Source organism: Cryptomeria japonica, chromosome 10, assembly GCF_030272615.1.
Source record: "Cryptomeria japonica chromosome 10, Sugi_1.0, whole genome shotgun sequence".
Taxonomy (NCBI): Eukaryota; Viridiplantae; Streptophyta; class Pinopsida; order Cupressales; family Cupressaceae; genus Cryptomeria; species Cryptomeria japonica.
In genome coordinates, this window is record NC_081414.1 from 463969861 (window position 1) to 463989307 (window position 19447).

A 19447-nucleotide genomic window follows, 5' to 3' on the forward strand; every position below is an offset into this window, starting at 1 on the left:
GTCGACTGCTAGCGGTGGCGGCTTTGAAAGCGGCTAGCGGCAGGGCTAGCCACAACCGTGAGCAGCTGTAAAAGCCGCTGGCGGCTGCCTAGCTTTTCCTGCAATACAACCTGATTAGGAAAAATTGTGCCCCAAATGCCCCATCATCGAAAATAGGCGAATTATATATTAAAATTCGTGGAATTGGCCTTCTGAATCCAATCGTGAGATCCTTTGGGCCCAAAAAGCTCCAAATTTTCAAGTACCCTCTAGAACAGAAAACCCTCAAACTTCGAACCCTTGCAAAATGGACTCTGTGTATCCGATTTTAGCGAAACAAAAGGTGATCTTGACTTTCTCAAGCCTTCTAGAACTAATTGTGCACCCCAAATTAACCCAAGATAAACAATTTGTTGTGTAAATGCAAATAATCTCCAAAAAAACGTACAAGAATCTTCAGATCTAAAGCTCTGATACCATGTTAGAATTTGTGAAATGTGAATCTCACAAGCCCAATTATCTTCTACAAGAATACCTATCACACATAAAGAGAGAATTGAACAGCAAAATAATTGAAGACAATAACAATGAAATTACTTGAGTTACAATGAAAGATATGACATCCTTATAAAGAAATATAACTCTAAAGATAGAAACCTTAAATGGTGGAGTTTACAAGGACTGATTTTTTAAATAGAATGCATGAATTAGTCATATATGCACAAATAACATAATAGACTAATTAAATGCATGAAACTCTCGAAATCTAAACATAGTTTGTTTTTCCTAGTTTGCATTATCCATGGAGATAAATATTAATTAATTATCCTTAATTAATTAATTAACTAAATAATAAATACCAATAATTAATTACTAATTAAGGCACAGATTATTTAGTGAATTAACAAGTGAATAATTAATATATAAATTATTTACTCCAACAAATCTTAGTATTTAAATAAAATCCATAGTTATTATTTGGCAAATTTTACAATTAGCATACAGTAACAGTTAGAAATTTTATTAGAAATCAAACTATTCAATTTGCACAATTAAGACGCTTTAGTAATATGTATCATGAAAATTATATAAATAATGGTTTTTCTATTACAATGGGTGAGTTGAAGTTATTGTTGTATATTTATTCACCTATCCTTTATATGTATTTGATATTTTCTCAAGTATGCAAGTGGGTATACTTTTCCAATAAAAAAATTGTATTTGGAGGTCCTCTAGAAACCCTAATTGTCATTTCCTTGCGACACCTTGACTTTAGTCTTTGAGGAAAGTAAGTCCTTTTGTGAATATGTGTTTTAGTGTGAAATTTGTGATGTATTTTATAAATTTAATCTTGTTATAAGGTTGCATATGTCAAGGTCTTTGTGTGAGAGACATAGAATATCAAATTGTAATTTACAAAGATTCTTAAAAGTCTTATACTAAATTACTTCATCAATTAGGTAAAATTAGGTCCCTAGTGATGAAGTCAAGATCAAGGAGCTCCATCAAACTACCCAATTTTGCAACCTTCTCTCTCTCTCTCTCTCTCTCTCTCTCTCTCTCTCTCTCACACACACACACACACACTCTCACACACACACACACACACACACTCACACACACACACACACACACACAAACAAACACAAACACAAACACATATATTACAATAAAAATAATTGAGACACGTCTTTATTACAACAAAATTCCTCAAGAACAACTATATCTAGTGAGGATTTCAACATGAAACAAAATTCAAAATTTTAAAGGTTTTCTAGACTTCACTCATACTTTAAATTCTAATATTTTTCTTCATCCTACAACTCTCATGGCTGCCCTGAACACTTACAACACGCCTACAAGTTCCTTATTTTCTTCTATTCCTCTCCTCTTGTCAAACTAATTCCTTAAACTATTTTCGGGCAATCTTTTATAGTTACTTGCAAATCATTTATACAAAATTGTCACTATTGATTGATGTTTGTTAAGACCATAAAAGGTTATATTTTATAGAGTTTTATGAACCCTTGTAGAGCACCAAAAAGTAGCACCCAAATTTTCTCTCATTTCTCTCAACTTGACTTCTAAAATTCCTTTAAAAAAATGAAATAAAAGTTGGGTCGCAAATTGAAGCCTCAATTGCAAACATGGAGTCACAATCATAATTTTTTTCAATAACTTTTTCTCAAATTCAATATGAAACTATATATAACATGGATTTCTAGGAAGGGCATATAAGAGTCTAACTAGTGTAATATTTTTAATAGTGTAGCTTATGACAATATATTGTTTCCTCTTAAACAAGAGGCATTGAGCATGACAATTTGGAATGTATGAATGATTACCAACCATCTAAAAATGTAGGCCAAGTTTTCAAAAGCATGCAACTACTGGCCCTTTAATAATTATAGTCAAGATTATGGTCAAAATTTGGTAAGATGGTGAACAAGATATGATTGAAAATTCTGTGGACATGAAAATGATATACCATAAAATTACATTGGAAAATATAGCTACAACATGTGAATAGAAAAAAAAGAAAAAAAACCATGATCAAATCTTTAATTTGTAAATAATGTCAATATTTATTATTTTATTCTTGAAAATGCTTATAATTACTATGGAGATATAAACGGAGTACAAGGATCTCATATTAAAAATGTTTTGTATTAACTCACACGGTATGTGTTTTCTTGAGGAAAACTAGGATGAAACCCATTGGGTGTAACTTTTTCTATATAATTTTCCTAAAGATCTTTGTTGCCAAAAATGGCCAGTTTACTGAGAACATGTGCAAGGTGAGGAAGTTACCATGCTGAATGATTTTACAAGGAAAGAACGTCAAATTCTCACGAGGAAACGACTTAAAATTAGGTATTATTAAAAGAACATAGATAAAACAAATGAAATGAATGAAATAGTCTTTTGGACTGCATGATAAAAACAGCCACACCATCCCTCCATGTTGGCATTTCTACGCATGATAAGAATAATGCATGCCTTCTCAATTCGAAGTGCTAAAGGTCTTTTTGTCCATTACATTCACGTTATGGCTTGCCTAATCATAAAATGACAAACAAGACATAGGAATTGCTTAAATGGATACTTTATTCACCGTAAAACTAAATAAACATAAGTTAATCAAATATGTTATCTTTATCAAATGATGTTGCTTTGTGCCTGTAATGGATAAGGTTTGAAATCTAAATGAATAGTATAGTAAAAGAAGAGCCCCCTTCATTATTGAAAATGAGAAAGGCGAAGGCGCCTAAGGGTTATAGAAATTCTTTTGGTTTGAATGATTTCTTTACCATCCCAAATTTGATGCCCTGGCTTGCGATTGATCTCATGCAACCAATTGTAGCGAGCTTCCCCGCATAGGAAAAGGAGATCTCCTGCATTCAATAGGACTGGAATTTTCTTCGATGGCAATGCTTTGTCATTCTCATGAGTAAACTCCATCACACATACTGACTCCAATGATATAATTGCAATGCCATCTTCGAAACATGCTAAATCAACATGAGCACATATTCCCTATAAAACATGACACATTAAGATTTTATAAGCTTATGACCATTACATTACATTTACAACTTACAAACATAGATACAAATAAAGAAAGGAGCTCTCCGTTCTATGCATATTCTAACCTCAACGAAGAAAATTGTTGGATATTGTCTGTGTAATTTATTTTCTGTAAAATATGTATTTGATTACTAACATTTTCTAAGCAAAAATTCATATTGGACCCTAGTTGACATCTCTCATTCTATGAAAATAATCACATTGTTCTTGTTTTGTAAATAGATTCTTAATCAAGTAGCCCATAACTGGCAAATGTGTTTAATTGCATCAACAGTTGTTTTGTTGCTTTTTAGGATTGAACTATAGCAGCAACATGGATAAACTTAAAACTAGAAGTAGTTTTGGATAGATGATTGCATTACTATAAAACACATTACACAAAATCCATTTGAAGATTGGATCTAGAGTTTTTTTGTGCCGTACAAGAAAGGTTAAATGCTCAATCATTAGACATTATAGTAGTAAAGAAAATGGAGTCCAAAATACATGGTGTATGTCACAAAAAAAGAATTAAAGATACTCCTCCAACAGATAATAAGGCAAGGAAAAGAAAGCTTAATTTTACAAGTCAATTTGAGATGATATTTACCATGCGTTCTATATATCGTCAAGGAAACAAATATCAATACTGCTAGATATATTCAAAGAGACAATTGATGGATGGATGGATATATTACTACAAAATATTGTGTAATTAGGTATTTAAAGAACTAGATTAAAGAGATTTTATGTACCCCTAAGGAAACAAGGAATTGGAGTTGTATTACATGGCAATGTACAAGAAAGAATCTATAAGAAGATTCATGTATGGGTATTAATGCAATCTCTTATTCAAATATGTTCAACAATCATCCATGCACCTAATTTGTAATATTATGTACATATCACTTTAAGGATGTTTATTAGTTAGGAAATAATCATTGACTTTACTGGTCCTCAACTACCTTGTAATTATAGTCCTTCTAAGGCCCAACAATCTTGCAACCTCAATTGCACATTGCACTTAGCATTCCAACACAATGACACATTTTGGACTGAGGGTGTCAATCTTAATTTAGGACATCTGTTCAAATTATGTATTTGTTATGATACACTTGTGCATGGCCATAATTTTTATATTTAGAATTTATGTGTTGAGATAATCAAATCCCATTAACGAGACATGCTAACAATCTCCTTATATAATTAGGAGGATTCTTGCAGAATGATGAGATGGAGTAGAGATTTTAATATTATATTATCTTATTACGATTGAAATATACATGTGTAAGTGTTTAAAAGCATGCATCTTGCTATTGATATGCGAATTTTCATGTGCTGCTTTGGCTATCTACCTTCCATCAATGTATTTGATGGCTAATGGGTGTGTATGATAAATGTTTGACTAAAGATACGAGAGATTCTCCAAGTGCCAAGCAGTGCATCTGACTCCATGTCATGGGGCAAGAGCTCACATACCCATGTGTTACACATATAAAACTGCATCACATCATCTGGCATTGCATTAGCTAAGACCACCTCTGATGCTAGTAGCATACTTGTCAAACCCTTCCAAACCATTCCCTATAATGTGAATGTTCATTTTTTGTTATCAAGTTGCAGAGCTTCAATGTTTTAGAAACCCACAAAGGCCCTCTCGTGTATGAAATTCGAATGGACTCTTTTAGTGGATTTAAAAATGTTCGTAAGTCTTAATTTTGTTCTTTTCTATTAGTTTTTAGAACCCTTTTAGAGTGTCCTAGGGATTGTGTCAAGTACCTTATTGACCTTGGGATTGTATGGTGTTCCACATGGGATTGTGAGAGGTGGACTTCAAAAACTTTCACATGTCAACCACTTGCATTCAATTGTGTTAAGAAGCTGGAGTACACTTAACTACTTGCTTGGGATGCATATGGGTTTGTAATATTGTTCTGTATGTAGCATTTTAAGCTTTTGATTGTCGCGTGGCTCCATCTTTTTGGTTGGTAAGGAGTGACATTGCACTCGTATTTATTGTTGAATCCCTAGTCTAAGGGGTTCACTCGTTCATTTCACGTTTTGGTTTTTTGGAATTTGGAATGGTCGTCTTGTGTTTCAGAGAGTTTGGAGGGACTTTGGGAAGGCGAAGGATTACATTTCTAATTTGGAGCTTGTGCAAGGTAGGTTCTTCACTTTTTAATTTCAGGTTTTCAAAAGAAAATTGTTTTGTTTTGTATTTTGTCGAGGGAAGAGAGAAATCGAGTTTTGAAATGTTTTGACAGTGTTGAAGTTCTTGTGTCATTGTTGAAATTGTGATCACCTAACATGTGAGCCATCACTCCAAGATGAGGCTCACGTTGGTAAAATGGGGGTTGACAAAGTAAATCTACATGCTAAGCAAGGCAAGTTTGGAGGTAAGGGACGGGGAGAAGGCTTGGAAAGTAACAATTTGTGGCCTGTTCTTAATTTTGATTGTATTTTACAGTTTAAAATGAAGAGAGATCATAAACATGCTGACCTAAAACTACAATCCAAATTTTGAGCTTTTTATCCAGGGCAACAATGTTATGTGTGGATGTTTGCGCATTACAGTTTTAAATGAACAGAGATCATAAACATGCTGACCTAAACCTAAAATCCAAATTTTAAGCTTTTTATCCAAGGCAACAATGTGATGTGTGTATGTTTGTGCAACGCACTAATATCTTGTGATTTTTCAAATTTTGAACCATGGGCTTCCCACCCAATTGCTTGCTCTTACCTACCATAATGTCCATTTGTCTGAAAAAAAAAATGCTTAAATGTCCAAACGTGACCTTACAACTTCCTCATAAGCCTCTTAGAAAAAGTAATTTTTGAATTTTCACAACGCAAGCTACTCCTCTCTCTCATGTTTTGATAGTCCTGCAACTACTCCTTTATAGTTTACCTCCCTATTTTGTCATTTATCCTAGTGACCATCACCACCCCTATCTAATCTCATATGCACACGGGTGTTTGTCCCCATAGACCATGGATTTAACATCAATAGATTTCTTCTAGTGTTATTTTTTATTCCTACACACACGTACGGTTAAGAGCATACATTATATCCAATCTTCCTTGACTAGCTAGACGAGAGGTCAAAAGACCCGTATTAGAGAGGGTTTGACCATCCTTGGCAAGCTCCCAAGCAATCACACCATTCTCCTCTATCTCATAATAGGTTTTTGGAGGACAAAACTACATGGGGGTTTAATTCTCTTCTTATTTCATCATACTCTCAGCAGTTCTCATTTAAAATCAGTAGAATAAAGTGATTTTGAGCTTGCCGTTAGTTTCTAGTATCTCAAGTATGACGTCCTTTGTGTTGCATGTTTAGGTGCAACTATCCTTGAGATCCGTACAGAAACTTGAATTGTGCATCAACTATGAACAACACACTAAAGTCCTAGCTAGTAAGTTAGTTTACTTTCCAAGTTCTCCAGTATTATTTCTTATTTTTCCGTTTTGTAGCTCACTTTTGCAAATTATTTCTGTTTCCAATTTTCTTTGTTTTTATAACACAACGCTCATACTGTAATGTAATGTAGAGTTTAACAATAGCTTAAGCCTTAAAGTCACCTTTTGCACATACATTATGAAAACTAATGGGCAAGCTACACAAATAAACCAACTCTTCAGTGACATGATGCACATGTATGTGATGGACTAAAAGACAAGATAGGAGAAGTATCTACCATTTTGGTGAAATTTGCCTATAATAACAACTATTGTAATTCAAGGGCAGGATAGTTCCAGCCAATAAGAAAGAAAGACAACTCGTCCCTCGCCCGGGTAGGTGGGGGCCCTCGTCCCTCGGCCCAACCAATAAAAACAACTCATCCCTTGTTCTTGTTCCTCGTCCCTTTGTCCCTTCCAGCCAATAAAAACAACTCGTCCCTCGTCCCTTGTTCTTGTTCCTCGTCCCTCGTCCCTCGTCCCTCGTCCCATCAAGTCAAGAGAGAAAAACTCGTCCCTCGTCCCTTGTCTTTCTTGTCTATTTCCTTGTCCTTTAAATTAGAATTATTGATTAATATTAATATGTAATTCATTGTTGTCCCTTGTTCCCCGAGGCCAAATACCCCTACTTCCGAAGGAGGGGTATTGGTTAGGCCTCGTCATTCTCCCACTTCGTCCGAGAGGCCAGACCAAGACCACTCCTTCCGAAGGAGGGGGATTGGTTAGGCCTCGTCCTAAATAGAGGCCAAATACCCCGACCTCAGGAGGGGTATTGGTTAGGCCTCGTCATTCTCCTCCGCCCCCGAGGCCAAATACCCCGACGAAAGGAGGGGGATTGGTTAGGCCTCGTAATGAACAAATCCGCGAAAACAAAATACGCGAAAAAAATGATGCTAAAAAACAGGAAAAAAAAGGATGCCACCTCTATGTTATAATTTTATTAGCTAGTTAGCTAATAAAACCTACCCCCCCAATTGTGGCCAGTGTATGAGGGGGGGTTCAAAAGTAGCGAGGCACTTCAATTCGCTCGTTCTGCCGATCGCCTTTTCGCCAATTTGTGGTCTCCTCCCCTACTATGAAGGCAATAAAGTAGGACATGTTACGGCAAATAAAGTAGGGCATGTGACGTATATAAACAACTAAGCTCACAGACTTCTTAAGCAAGACAGGGTGAGATAGGTCCAAACTAAATAGGGCAATGCGCTCCCAACTCGGTTTCCCTACTAACCCCGTTCCGGTCGGGCAATGGTAGGGATCCCCCCCCAGACCGGTTGTTCATAATTGGGGCTAAAGTTGGCATGATGTCATATGGAGCTTTGTAAGGGTGGCCATGTAGAGCCCCTTTTAGTTGGGATAAATTGGGCGACCAAATTGTGATCATCTTAGAGATAGTATGTTAGATAGAAGAACAAGTGATTCAAATTTAGCAACACCTCAAGGAGGCATGAATCATCAAATGAGTTAGTTGGACTCCCACATGGTAACTAAGAGTTTTGCAATTTATGACACAAAGTTCTTGCTAGTTAAGCCTCATAAACAGACAAGGGATTTGAGTTGGATCTAATTTATTGTACCAATCCATTACAAACAATTGAGGTTTTCAAGTAGATAGGGGCAATTGACTATAAGCTTTCTTTACCAACCAATAAGTACAAGATGAAGAATGTATTTCATGTATCAACATTTGAGAAAATTTGTAACAGATCCATGTCTCGTATTCTCATTTAGTCATTTTTACAAATGGACTTGGGCATATGTGGATTGCAAACAAGTGCTCCTTCAACTTCAGTAACACATGATTGATCAAGTCTAGTGGGACCAATAGATGTGACAAAGATGCAATATCTATATCCATTACTTTTTGGATGAAATTCTAGAAACAAATTTCCTAGACAGGAAAGTATGTAGTGCAACATTTGATGACAAATTATAGCTTATGTGTTGTCTATCTCTAGACTAAATTATGATATTTTCTCTCTACATAATTATTATGTGTGAATTCTATAAGCAATTGTAAGTGTAAAACTTGATTTTGATACGTTGGACATTCCAATGCTTTATTGATGAATTGATCATCTTAAATGATTATGTTGTCAAATGCTTATGTTTTTGAATATGATGATAGAAGAGAACAACTGTTCAATAATAAAAGATGGTGTAAACTGTAAACAATACTTGATTTTAATATTTTAATGATGGTACTTTAAAATTGTTTCATTTTGCGAATGATTAGGACAAAGAGAGATATTATTAAGTAATGACCTGCATTAGCATTTTATGCAAGATGCCTTTATGCTATTTGGTGTTAAGTGTATGTAAATCACAAGAATATGTAAAAGCAAGCAAGGTTGTAGTTGGGGTATGAGGTTTCACAATGGGGGAAAATTGAGTTAACCCAACAATTAGATGACACCAAGAGACCATTATGCCACAAGAAACCAATAACCTGCATTGTAGAATTTGAAGCTAACCATGTGACCAAGAAGATAAGAACTTAGAATTAATGGGAAAAATAAAGGGGCCGACGAGATTTAAACACTACCCATGGAAAACAGAAAGGGTAAAGCAAATTAATGCCCACCCATCCAGATATTAACTATGAATATAAATAATTCATTTAGAGCACAAAAATCACATCATCTAGATGTGTGAAAATCAACATAGGGGCATTAAATGGGAGACAAGAATATTGATTAGATGGGATGAAACAAGGAGGTGGTGGAAGAATTTAAGGAAGCTACATGTGGAAAGAATGTGATCCCATTAAAGTGCACTAGATTAATTGCTTAGAAGAAGAGGAAGTTGTGGATTGGATGAGAAAGAAGTGGGCAGAAAAATGACTAGTAAAAAGCCATCCCTTAACATTCACTTGTTGGAATCAACACCATAGAAGGTAGAGGAAGAGAAATAATAGGAACAAGATGCTTATGAAAGAGGATTTAACCATGTGACAACAAAACCTCATTCCATTGTTTGGATTCCATTCAACTCCTTCGTACTCAGAAAACATTTTCATAGCATGCAACTTTTGTTCCATCGAGTCCTTATATTGTTCTCTAGTTTCCATTGGTTGAGGACTAATTGCTATAAAGGGAAAAGCAGAGTTTCTAGAAGAAAAAGAAAGGGAGAAGGTGAATTCAAATGGGTGGAGAAAAAAAAAGAGAAAGAGGATTTGTGAAATGTTGGAAGAGCAGATTCTCAATGGCTATATTTGTTATGGCCATTTGTTTTAACAGTTTAGTTCAGTTGTTTTTTGCTTTCTTCTTCTTGTTTGTTTATCTCATGATTAAAGGATTTTTCTTGCCATTCCATATTTGGTTCTTTATGTTTTATCCCTTGTTTCATTATTATAGGAAAGGAGGAAAAGGGGGAGGAAATGATTGGCCCATGTAAACCAGCTTCACAGGAGAACATTGTAAGTGAATTTAACGCCTCTGTTATGTAGAGAAGGGTAAAATCAAACCAACACATGAGCATGTTACTCTCTTGCATGACTCTAAATCCACAAGAGAATGGGAAAAGATCAAAAGCTATATAGAATATATAGCACTATTTGACTTGTTATAGACTTATTACTAACCAAATTTGAAAGTCTATTTAAAATAAATTAGAATTCTCAATTTTTTCAAAAAGTTACAATTGTTCAATTTTATTTCTAATGATTTCAGCTTATTTCCATTGAATAACTAGTTTGTTTCTATAGGTTTTTAAAATCCAATCTAATAATAAGTCTAAACTATTTGAAATAGTTCATGGAGGGACAAAGACTCACAAGAGATTCTATTCATTAGAGCACCATTTTATTTTTGAGGCTACATTTAAGGTGGGTGAAGGATAAACTTGCACTTTAGGTCATGAGTTTGAGAAAAATCTATTAAAGTATTGTGATGTTTCTATAATGATCATCTTATTCGTTTAGTTAGTATTTAGAAAGTTCTGATTATGTCTTTCATGTTTCTACTTACAATCGTTTCCGTTATGGAAAGATAGTCTTGTACTCTCTATTTAAGGAGTCTTCTGTCTCCTTTGTAAACATCAAACTCTCAATTATTATTACATGGTATCAGAGTGGGTCGATGGGATTTTTTAAGTTTTGGCCAATTTTAAGAAAATAAAAATCGTGGCCTCCTACCTGGAATTTTTTCCAGAAATTTTTAATCAATTTTTTATGAAAAAAATCGTTGGTGATTTTTTGAAGGGGTTTTCTCTAATTTTTCGAGGGTTTGTTGTGGAATTTTTCATGGTGGATTTCTTTTTTGTGGGTCTCTGAGGGTTCGTGGTGAATTCCTGTGATAACCCCTACGGTATCACAAGATGTAAAATCACTTGCAAGGATAAGGATATTGTAAATGAATAAATTAAAATAATAATCTAAAATAAAGGAAATATATTTAATGTCTTAGTAAAGGAAATGTTATTTAAATAATTAATATATATTTAAATGGAAAGATATTTAAATATATTTTGATATGTAATATTGAATATATTTAAAAGAAATGTTATGTAATATTTATTATATTTAAAAGGAAATAATATATAGTATTTTATATATTTAAAATGAAAGGTAATTAATATTTAATATATTAAAAAGAAATAATATATTGTATTTTATTTAAAATGAAATGTAATTAATGTTAATATTTAATATCTTAAAAAAAGGGAAACAAGATATAAATACAAAACATAAAGGTAATCCCAAAGAGGGCTGGGTTACCTCCGCACGAAGTGGTGCGTAGGTAACCACAGCCTAGGCTGCGATTACCTCCGCACCCCTTCGTGCGGAAGGGGCCTGTGGGGGGGCACAACCCTCACGAGTTATAAAGGAGGCAGCGGTCAAGGCTAAAAGGACAGGAGGAGGAGCGGACTGCAGGGAGAGGGAAAAGGTGAGCAGACTGCAAGGTAAAGAACAAAATTCCTCCCTATATTAAATAATAGGTATAGTATATGGAAGATCATTATTATTAATATTAATAGGTGGTGTTAATAATAAAAGTTCATTAATATTAATTAATATTAGTTAATGAGTAATGGGTAATGGGTAAGGTTCATTGATATGTGATGTTAATGGTAGTCTAGTGAATATTTATACACATCTTAATGTATAATATTCACTAGTCGTTAAAAATAGGAAAAAGATATAATCTTGTTAAATGTTGTATACATAAGTTTGCATATTAAGAAGGATTATGAATACAAGGTATCTTAAGAAATGTAATGCATATGTAAAAGATGGAAAATCATATTGATATATATGTTAATTAAAGAATACATTGAGAATTCATGTTAACACAAGGGATAGTTTATAAACTGAAAATGTTATGCAAATGTATGGCTTGGTTGACTAAAACTCAACCAAGAAGAGAAGGATCTGGTCAATTCCCTTGAGGACTTGGATGATGGAGGCATCACTCAAGACAAGGAAAGGCAAGGGTCTTCCTTGGCTGGCTTGGGTGTAAGAGGTTATACCCAAGACAGGACTCAAAGGTCGGGCCGATCCCCTCTGAGGACTTAGGTGATGAAGGCGTCACCCAAGGCAAGGAATAGACAAGGGTCTTCCTTGGATGGCTTGGGTGTAAGAGGTTACACCCAAGACAAGATTCGAATTCATTTTCGATTTCCTGGAGGGCTTGGGACCAAGGGGTTCCAAGAAGGTGAGCCTCACGGCCACCTAAGGACATACTTACGTATGGCATTGTATCCTTTTTTAGATGAAAATTATGATTATGTTAATTGAGCATTGAAGTTAGATTGCAATTTAAATTACTTATATATATATATGTTTGTTATGTTCTAACAATCTGTTCTGCAGGTTAATGATCTCTAAATAGTAGGGACATTACAATTCCTTTGTGAAAATCGCATCTAGTTTAACACTCTTTCTTTTCCTGAAGATCACGAGTCCTTTATTTTGAAATCGCACGGGTTTCTTTTTTCTAAAATCGCAGTGATTTTTGCAAAATCATGGGTTCATTTTAGAGGAGAATCATGCGGATTTATTTGTTGCAAATGTATGCACTAGGTTTTCTTCTGAGCGCCACGACGATTATTCTTATCAAGCGGCTCCTTGTTTTCTTCCTACGACTGACGAGGGTTCCTTCTATGATGAGATGTTTTGTTAAACAATTTTCTAGAAATCATGGCCGCATTTGCTGTTTCCTCACGCCAAATTGTGGTTCATGGTTTTAATTTCGTGAGCAAGAAACTTTGTGTTTTTTCAATCGCATCAAAGGGTTTCATGTTTTTTTCTTGAGATAGGAGTTTTTGTTTGCTCAATGGAAAAGTTTTTTGGAAACGTGAAGTTTTTTTTGTCCGCATTTCTTGTGGGTTGGGACTTTGCACTGGCAACGAGTTAATGTTTTTCCTATTCACGTGAAGGTTTCTCTATCGCTACTTCTATGTCACACAACTTCATGGTGTTTTTCTCAGGAGTTTCGATGCTTGCAAATCCTTCAACCATGTGAAGGTCTGTGTTTGTCATTGCGGCAATCGTGATGGATTGTGCAGGGTCATGCAAGGTTGTGCCGACGACTAAGGTTTTTTTATCTGGGTTTTTATAATTTTTTCCTAAAAATTACGATCAGGTTTTTTCAGTTTTCTCCTCAAAAATCGTGTCTGGGTTTTATAATTTTTCCCTAAAAAACTATGGTTGGGATTTTGCAATTTTCTCAAAAATCATATCTGGTTTTTTGGGTTTTTTCAATTCTCCTCAAAAATCATGTTTGGATTTTATAATTTTTTCCTATAAAATTATAGTTGGGTTTCTTCAATTTTCTCCTCAAAAATCATGTCTAGGTTTTTATAATATTATAGTTGGGTTTTTTTGATTTTCTCCTCAAAAATCATATTTGGGTTTTTATAAAATTATGGTTGGGTTTTTTTTATTTTCTCCTAAAAAATCGTGGTTTCTTGCAATCTGTTTCGGGTTGTAGTGCTCATCTACAAAAATTTTTGACAGTTTTTTGACAAAATCGTGGCTATTGCTATCTTTAAGATGTAATGGAGAGTTTGGCGATTTTTCCACAAAATCATGATTTTAGTTTTTTGTCGATTTTTTGTCAACAAAAATCGATGCTTTTGAGAACCTAATCTTTGTGTCTCTGGATGAAGGGAGGGACAACTTTGTTACCCAACATCAAGTTGGAAGGATTCTAGTTATCTTGTTCGTTTCTAGAAGTTCTGCAGAACCAGGGAGGGTCTCAGCCGTGTTCATGTCGTAGAGTTTTCTGAAGAGAAGAGGGTGGTCTTCTATGCATTTGTGACCAAAAGATCTACAAATTTTGCCATTCCTTCTATTGGGTAGTTAGAATGATGTGTAACAGGCTACTGCTACTGAAGTTAACAAATAACGAAAACAAAAAGACAAAAATACATAATGATCAAGAACATTTTGATATGAATTTTTTTTTTAAACTAGAACTAATTGAAATAGAACTCTTTAACTTTTCTACAAGATCAAAGAGATAACTATTTGATACAAGAAAGAATAAAAGAGCATATATGAAAGATTTATAACTTATGAACATAATGTAAAAGGCAAGGAGCTTAGATATTACTACAAATGGTAGACCATCTGGTTTCTTCATACTTTGAGTTGTCTTACAAGAGGGAAAGTATAATTAGGGCGATTTACCACCCAACCAAAGACTTGGCGATCTCCCACTCAACTTTCGACCGAAAGTGGCCCTACCGTTCACAAGAGTGTAAGCAAGTTAATTGGTCTATGCCATCTGAGGCTGGTGTTTTGACCCTACACAACTCTAGTCAGTCACACACCATAGGAACCTCCTAACTAGCATGACCTCTAACTCGGTGGTTCTTTGGACCATATGAACTGACAAACGCTCGCTCTACGAAGTGTCACCTTGGCCAAAGGTTTTTATTTTGCATACACGATTAAACGTGTTGTCTTGTTCAACACCCTACTCAATTAGAACCATCATATGAGTTTAGTCTTGCTAACCAAAAAGGAAGTCTCTTATGCTATCTGCATACCGACGTAACCTAGATGCACACTGGCACTAAGTTAGTTACCATACTAGGTGAAGACATGTTTTGACAAGATTTACGGTCTTCTACCTTTATGGTTTAAGGTCATATTTATTGACTTTCTTTTCTGTTGTTTATGCATTATTGGCTTCATACTCACAATCATGAATAGCCATACTACATGCCTCCTCATTATTGTGGGAACGAGTCTCCAATCAAAAACTCATTGCTAATATCTCTACTTTGTGATCTTGTATCATGTCGTACAGCATGTGAGAAGAGTTGCATACATATTACGTCTACTATGACTTCTTGCCTTTATTCTTTCTTGGGTTTTCCAATCATTTCATGAAATCTGTTATATTTCCTTTTTAATGGACTAATTCAAGCCTTAGAAGTTTATTCTATCCTTGTTTCCATTTTCAGGTAAGTCTCAGACTAAGTTTCTCAGGCTGCCATGAGCCATGTTTGCTCATTCAACAAGAGAGGGTTTAGTGCATTAACTTTTAGAATCCACCCATGCTCTTAGCAGTGTTTGAAATATTAAATTAGAGTCATTTAAATTATCTTCTGTTCTTTTACTTTCTACTAATTCAAAGAAGACTCTTCAATGAACGTTTAAACTGTTATGGCTTAATAAGTTAAATAGAATATTATGAATTTCACAGTTATACTTAAACAATTCATAGCAAAAGATGGTTTCCAAGCTTGAGAAGCTTATTGCCTTTCTTATGACAACACTTTAATTTATAAACAATTGATTCCAAACTAGAAACCTTTCAATTTTAAATACAAGGGAAAACCTATTTGCGTAACTTGGGATTAAGCTTGTTATTCAGATTGAGGATGAACTCCGAGTTCCAATCCTTCCTTCTAGCTATCACCAATTACTTCCAAAGTATTCTCTGTGTTTTCCTTTTCAAAATATGCAGAGCAGTTCCTACGTTTTAAATTCCCCTCTTCAAAATGAATAAAACAATGCTCACTTTCTTCTATTTATCGTATGGATTTCAAATTCTATCTTTTACTACTTATTCTAAGGAGTTATGCGAATAACGTCTAATTTGGAGAGATTTCCATTTCATTTCCAAATATTCATTTTGGTGAAGAGGATTAAATTTACTCACGTTGGTGAGTTCCATGAGTTTCTTGCTTAATAGCTAGTGGCGACAGCCTCTTTTGCTTTATGTGATGAAATGAAGCTCTTTATAATGTTTGCTTAATAATGGACAGATTCCCAAAGTTTAGGTGCCAAGCTTGCAATGCTTTTCATATATAAAAAACATGGCTGTTCATTTAAGTCTATTGCCACATTGAAGAATATGGGCATAATAAAGTTTACCGCAAAAGATATATGTTTGAAATAATGAAATTGCTCGCACAAATGAGAATGGCCTAGGCCATTACATTCATGTATTACTATATTGATAAGTTCTTTAGTATTGATAAAGATACTCTATGACCATAATGTATACAATATGGGGTATATATTATACATAGGTATATATGTATGTATACTTGTGCCACACTAATATGTCGCACACATATACATACACACACACACACACACACACACACACACACACACACACACACATATATATATACACGTATATTTTCATAAATATATACTCCATATGGTATACAACCATGGTCATTATATGTATATAGTATATTTTAATTAACTTAAATCCAAAATGATTATAAATACCATTATTTAATGAGCTTGGTTAACCAACGGCTAAGGTCAACACCAACAGTCTATAACAAGAAGGTATCCTAATCTCTCCACTGGAAAACTTGAATCAGCTTAATCAGGTATCTAGGACATAACTCCTCGACACTAGGCTCGATCAACAAAACATGACATGACCACACTTACAATTTTTGGTGAGTTAGATGGCAATCTTGACTAATCAACTACTTTCCTGATGATACTTTCCCTCCCTTCTTGGAGGATAATGAATTCCCTGCATCCACTAGGTTAAAACAATGTAGTTAATCTGCAATCTCATCATTAGGAATCATTTACATAAGCATTATGAACCATTGTTCAACGATATAAAACATCATATATCAATGCATTAAAACATAACAAAATATCAGGGAACAAGAAGGATGTAACACGATGACCATTAGGGGAGGGTATTAAAGTATTGTAATGAATCTATAATGGTCATCTTAGTCGTTTAGTTAGTATTTAGAAACTTCGGATTATATCTTTCATGTTTCTATTTATGATCATTTCCGTTATGGAAAGATCGTCTTGTATTCTCTATTTAAGGAGTCTTTTGTCTCCTTTGTAAACATCGAACTCTTGATTATTATAACAAAATCCTCTGATTAAGTTTAGAGGGATTAGAAGCTAAACCAATGATAACTTTCAATTGATTTCTTTCATTAGGTACCAGAAGGGAAAACTCTATTCTACTTCTACCATGAATTTCAATTGTCATGCATACATGTAATGTCCCCTTTCTAGTACACATTTTATGATGTTGTCGTTAGCCTATTTCTTCATGGTCCCGTAGGCTAACTGGGACATAAAAAGGATCTTGAGGATATTTGGCCTAGGCATTTCCAATTTTAGGCCAATCCGAGTTGATTTGATACAGTTTTGGGGAGCTTACTATTTTTAGTAAGTCAGTTGGCTAGGGCAGTGACTCAGCTTTTTCAGTGCATTCTTGAATGGCAACAATGTCGGTGATGATAGTTGAATACCGACTGGGTAATTTACTTCTAATCGAAGATATTTATTATTTAGCGATAAAGTCTAAGTTATAAAGTTAAATTAAAATATTTAACTTTATCGTTATTTAATAACTTTAGTGGGACCTTAAAGTTAAGTGTTAAAAGTATTAAATGTCCCCTTTCTTTAAAAAGGTACATGGGCACCCTAATGAGGAGATTATAATATTAAAATAAAAGTGATTTCTATTATCCGACATTGCTTGTGAGTTGGGTCAACTTCCTTGGAAAGTGAATAAATAGAAGTGTTGAGACCTCTTTCAGCATGCTTGGTTGGAGAATTTGTGAGTATATTGCTGGGGTAATTTCTCAAAGGCTGTGAGGAAGAAATCCCTCATGAACAACATTCTCTTCGCTGTTGCAAGATACAGTCAGGAGGATTATTAAGTGTTTTCATTCAGGAAACACAATTAGGCTTCAATGTTGGGTTGATATCTGCAATCTGGTTTCTAAGCACTTAGGGTAGATTTTGGAGAAGATTGTTAGAGCATATTTTGAGGACATTGGTGGCAGCCAAAAATAATAATAAAAAAATGTTTTGCTACAATACCGCTGCTACAGTACCGTCACTACATTAACTTTGCTACAGTGTCTTTGCTACAATGATTTGCAGATTTTCAGTCATTTAGAGTGTTGTTCAAGTGAATTTTGTGAGCAGCTCAAACCAAAGTATTGCTGCATTTTCTGAGTATGTTGGATTTAGATAATAGGGGTTAATTTATGAACTGGGTTGTCAGTATTTTATTGAAAAATTGAATATTTAAGCTTGTAGAAAAATCTGAAATTTTCAGCAGTGTGTTTTCTATGTAATGTTCAAATTTTGCTGAGTTTAAAATTAATGCAATATATTCTATTTTGCTGCAATCTATTGGTATGAATAAACATTGAAATTCATCATCAAAAGCATCTGCAAAAAAAAACGATTCAAACATTACAAACAAACCCAAAAAAAAAGGGAGGTATAAGGGTGTATGTTACAGTACACCTCTTGATTGGTCCAATGGCATGTTGATGTTGTTTTCATTGGTTTTGAGTAGTGGTATTGTGTATTTGTTGATCATGGTGTTGTTTATGTGCTTGATTGATAAGTCATGTTTTGCATGTATGATGTTGTGCAAGTACACCCCTCTGCTCTCATCTCTCTCACTATCCTAATACAACACAACAGTGTTGTTGATTGCACAACAAGGGTGATTGAGACATCTTAGATTATATAAACCAAGAGTGGTTGGCATAGCACTATAGCATCCTCATTAACCCTTGGTTTACGAGACCCCACACTCACTATTAAGGTGATCAAGTGGATCAATTGTATCACACCCTTTCTTGGAGTTGACAAGGATCATTGTAGTGGATGGTTCGTGTTTTTACTTATGCTCTTGCTATCATCATGTGTTCTTGTAAAATTAATGTAATTGTCATACTAATTTTTGCATGAATTTGGAAAAGAGATGCCATGAGGACACAAATTGATTAGATTGTAGAATCTATGTGCTAGGAATGTATTTCTACATAGTCACAACATGCACATCATCTGATAATGGTACACTTGCATGGTTAATTTTCATGCATTTTTTCAATACCTTATTAAATGTATAGGAATAGCGCAATGTAGATGTCCATTTTACAGCTACCATGTTGTTAAATAGAGAAATGGCACAAGACCATTGTAATTGTTGGATTTAGGACATATGCATGAGGTGAA

General features: G+C 34.4%; 1 protein-coding gene across 1 annotated transcript in view; it reads right to left on the reverse strand.

Moving 5' to 3' along the window:
* Nucleotides 1–2914: 2914 nt before the first annotated feature.
* Nucleotides 2915–19447, reverse strand: part of LOC131859473 (uncharacterized) — an 86537-nt gene continuing 70004 nt past the window's right edge. Inside the window, exon 4 of the mRNA XM_059213260.1 lies at nucleotides 2915–3516. Within this exon, the coding sequence (XP_059069243.1) occupies nucleotides 3220–3516 (297 nt within the window). The 3' untranslated portion in view covers nucleotides 2915–3219. The remainder of the gene's footprint in view (nucleotides 3517–19447) is intronic.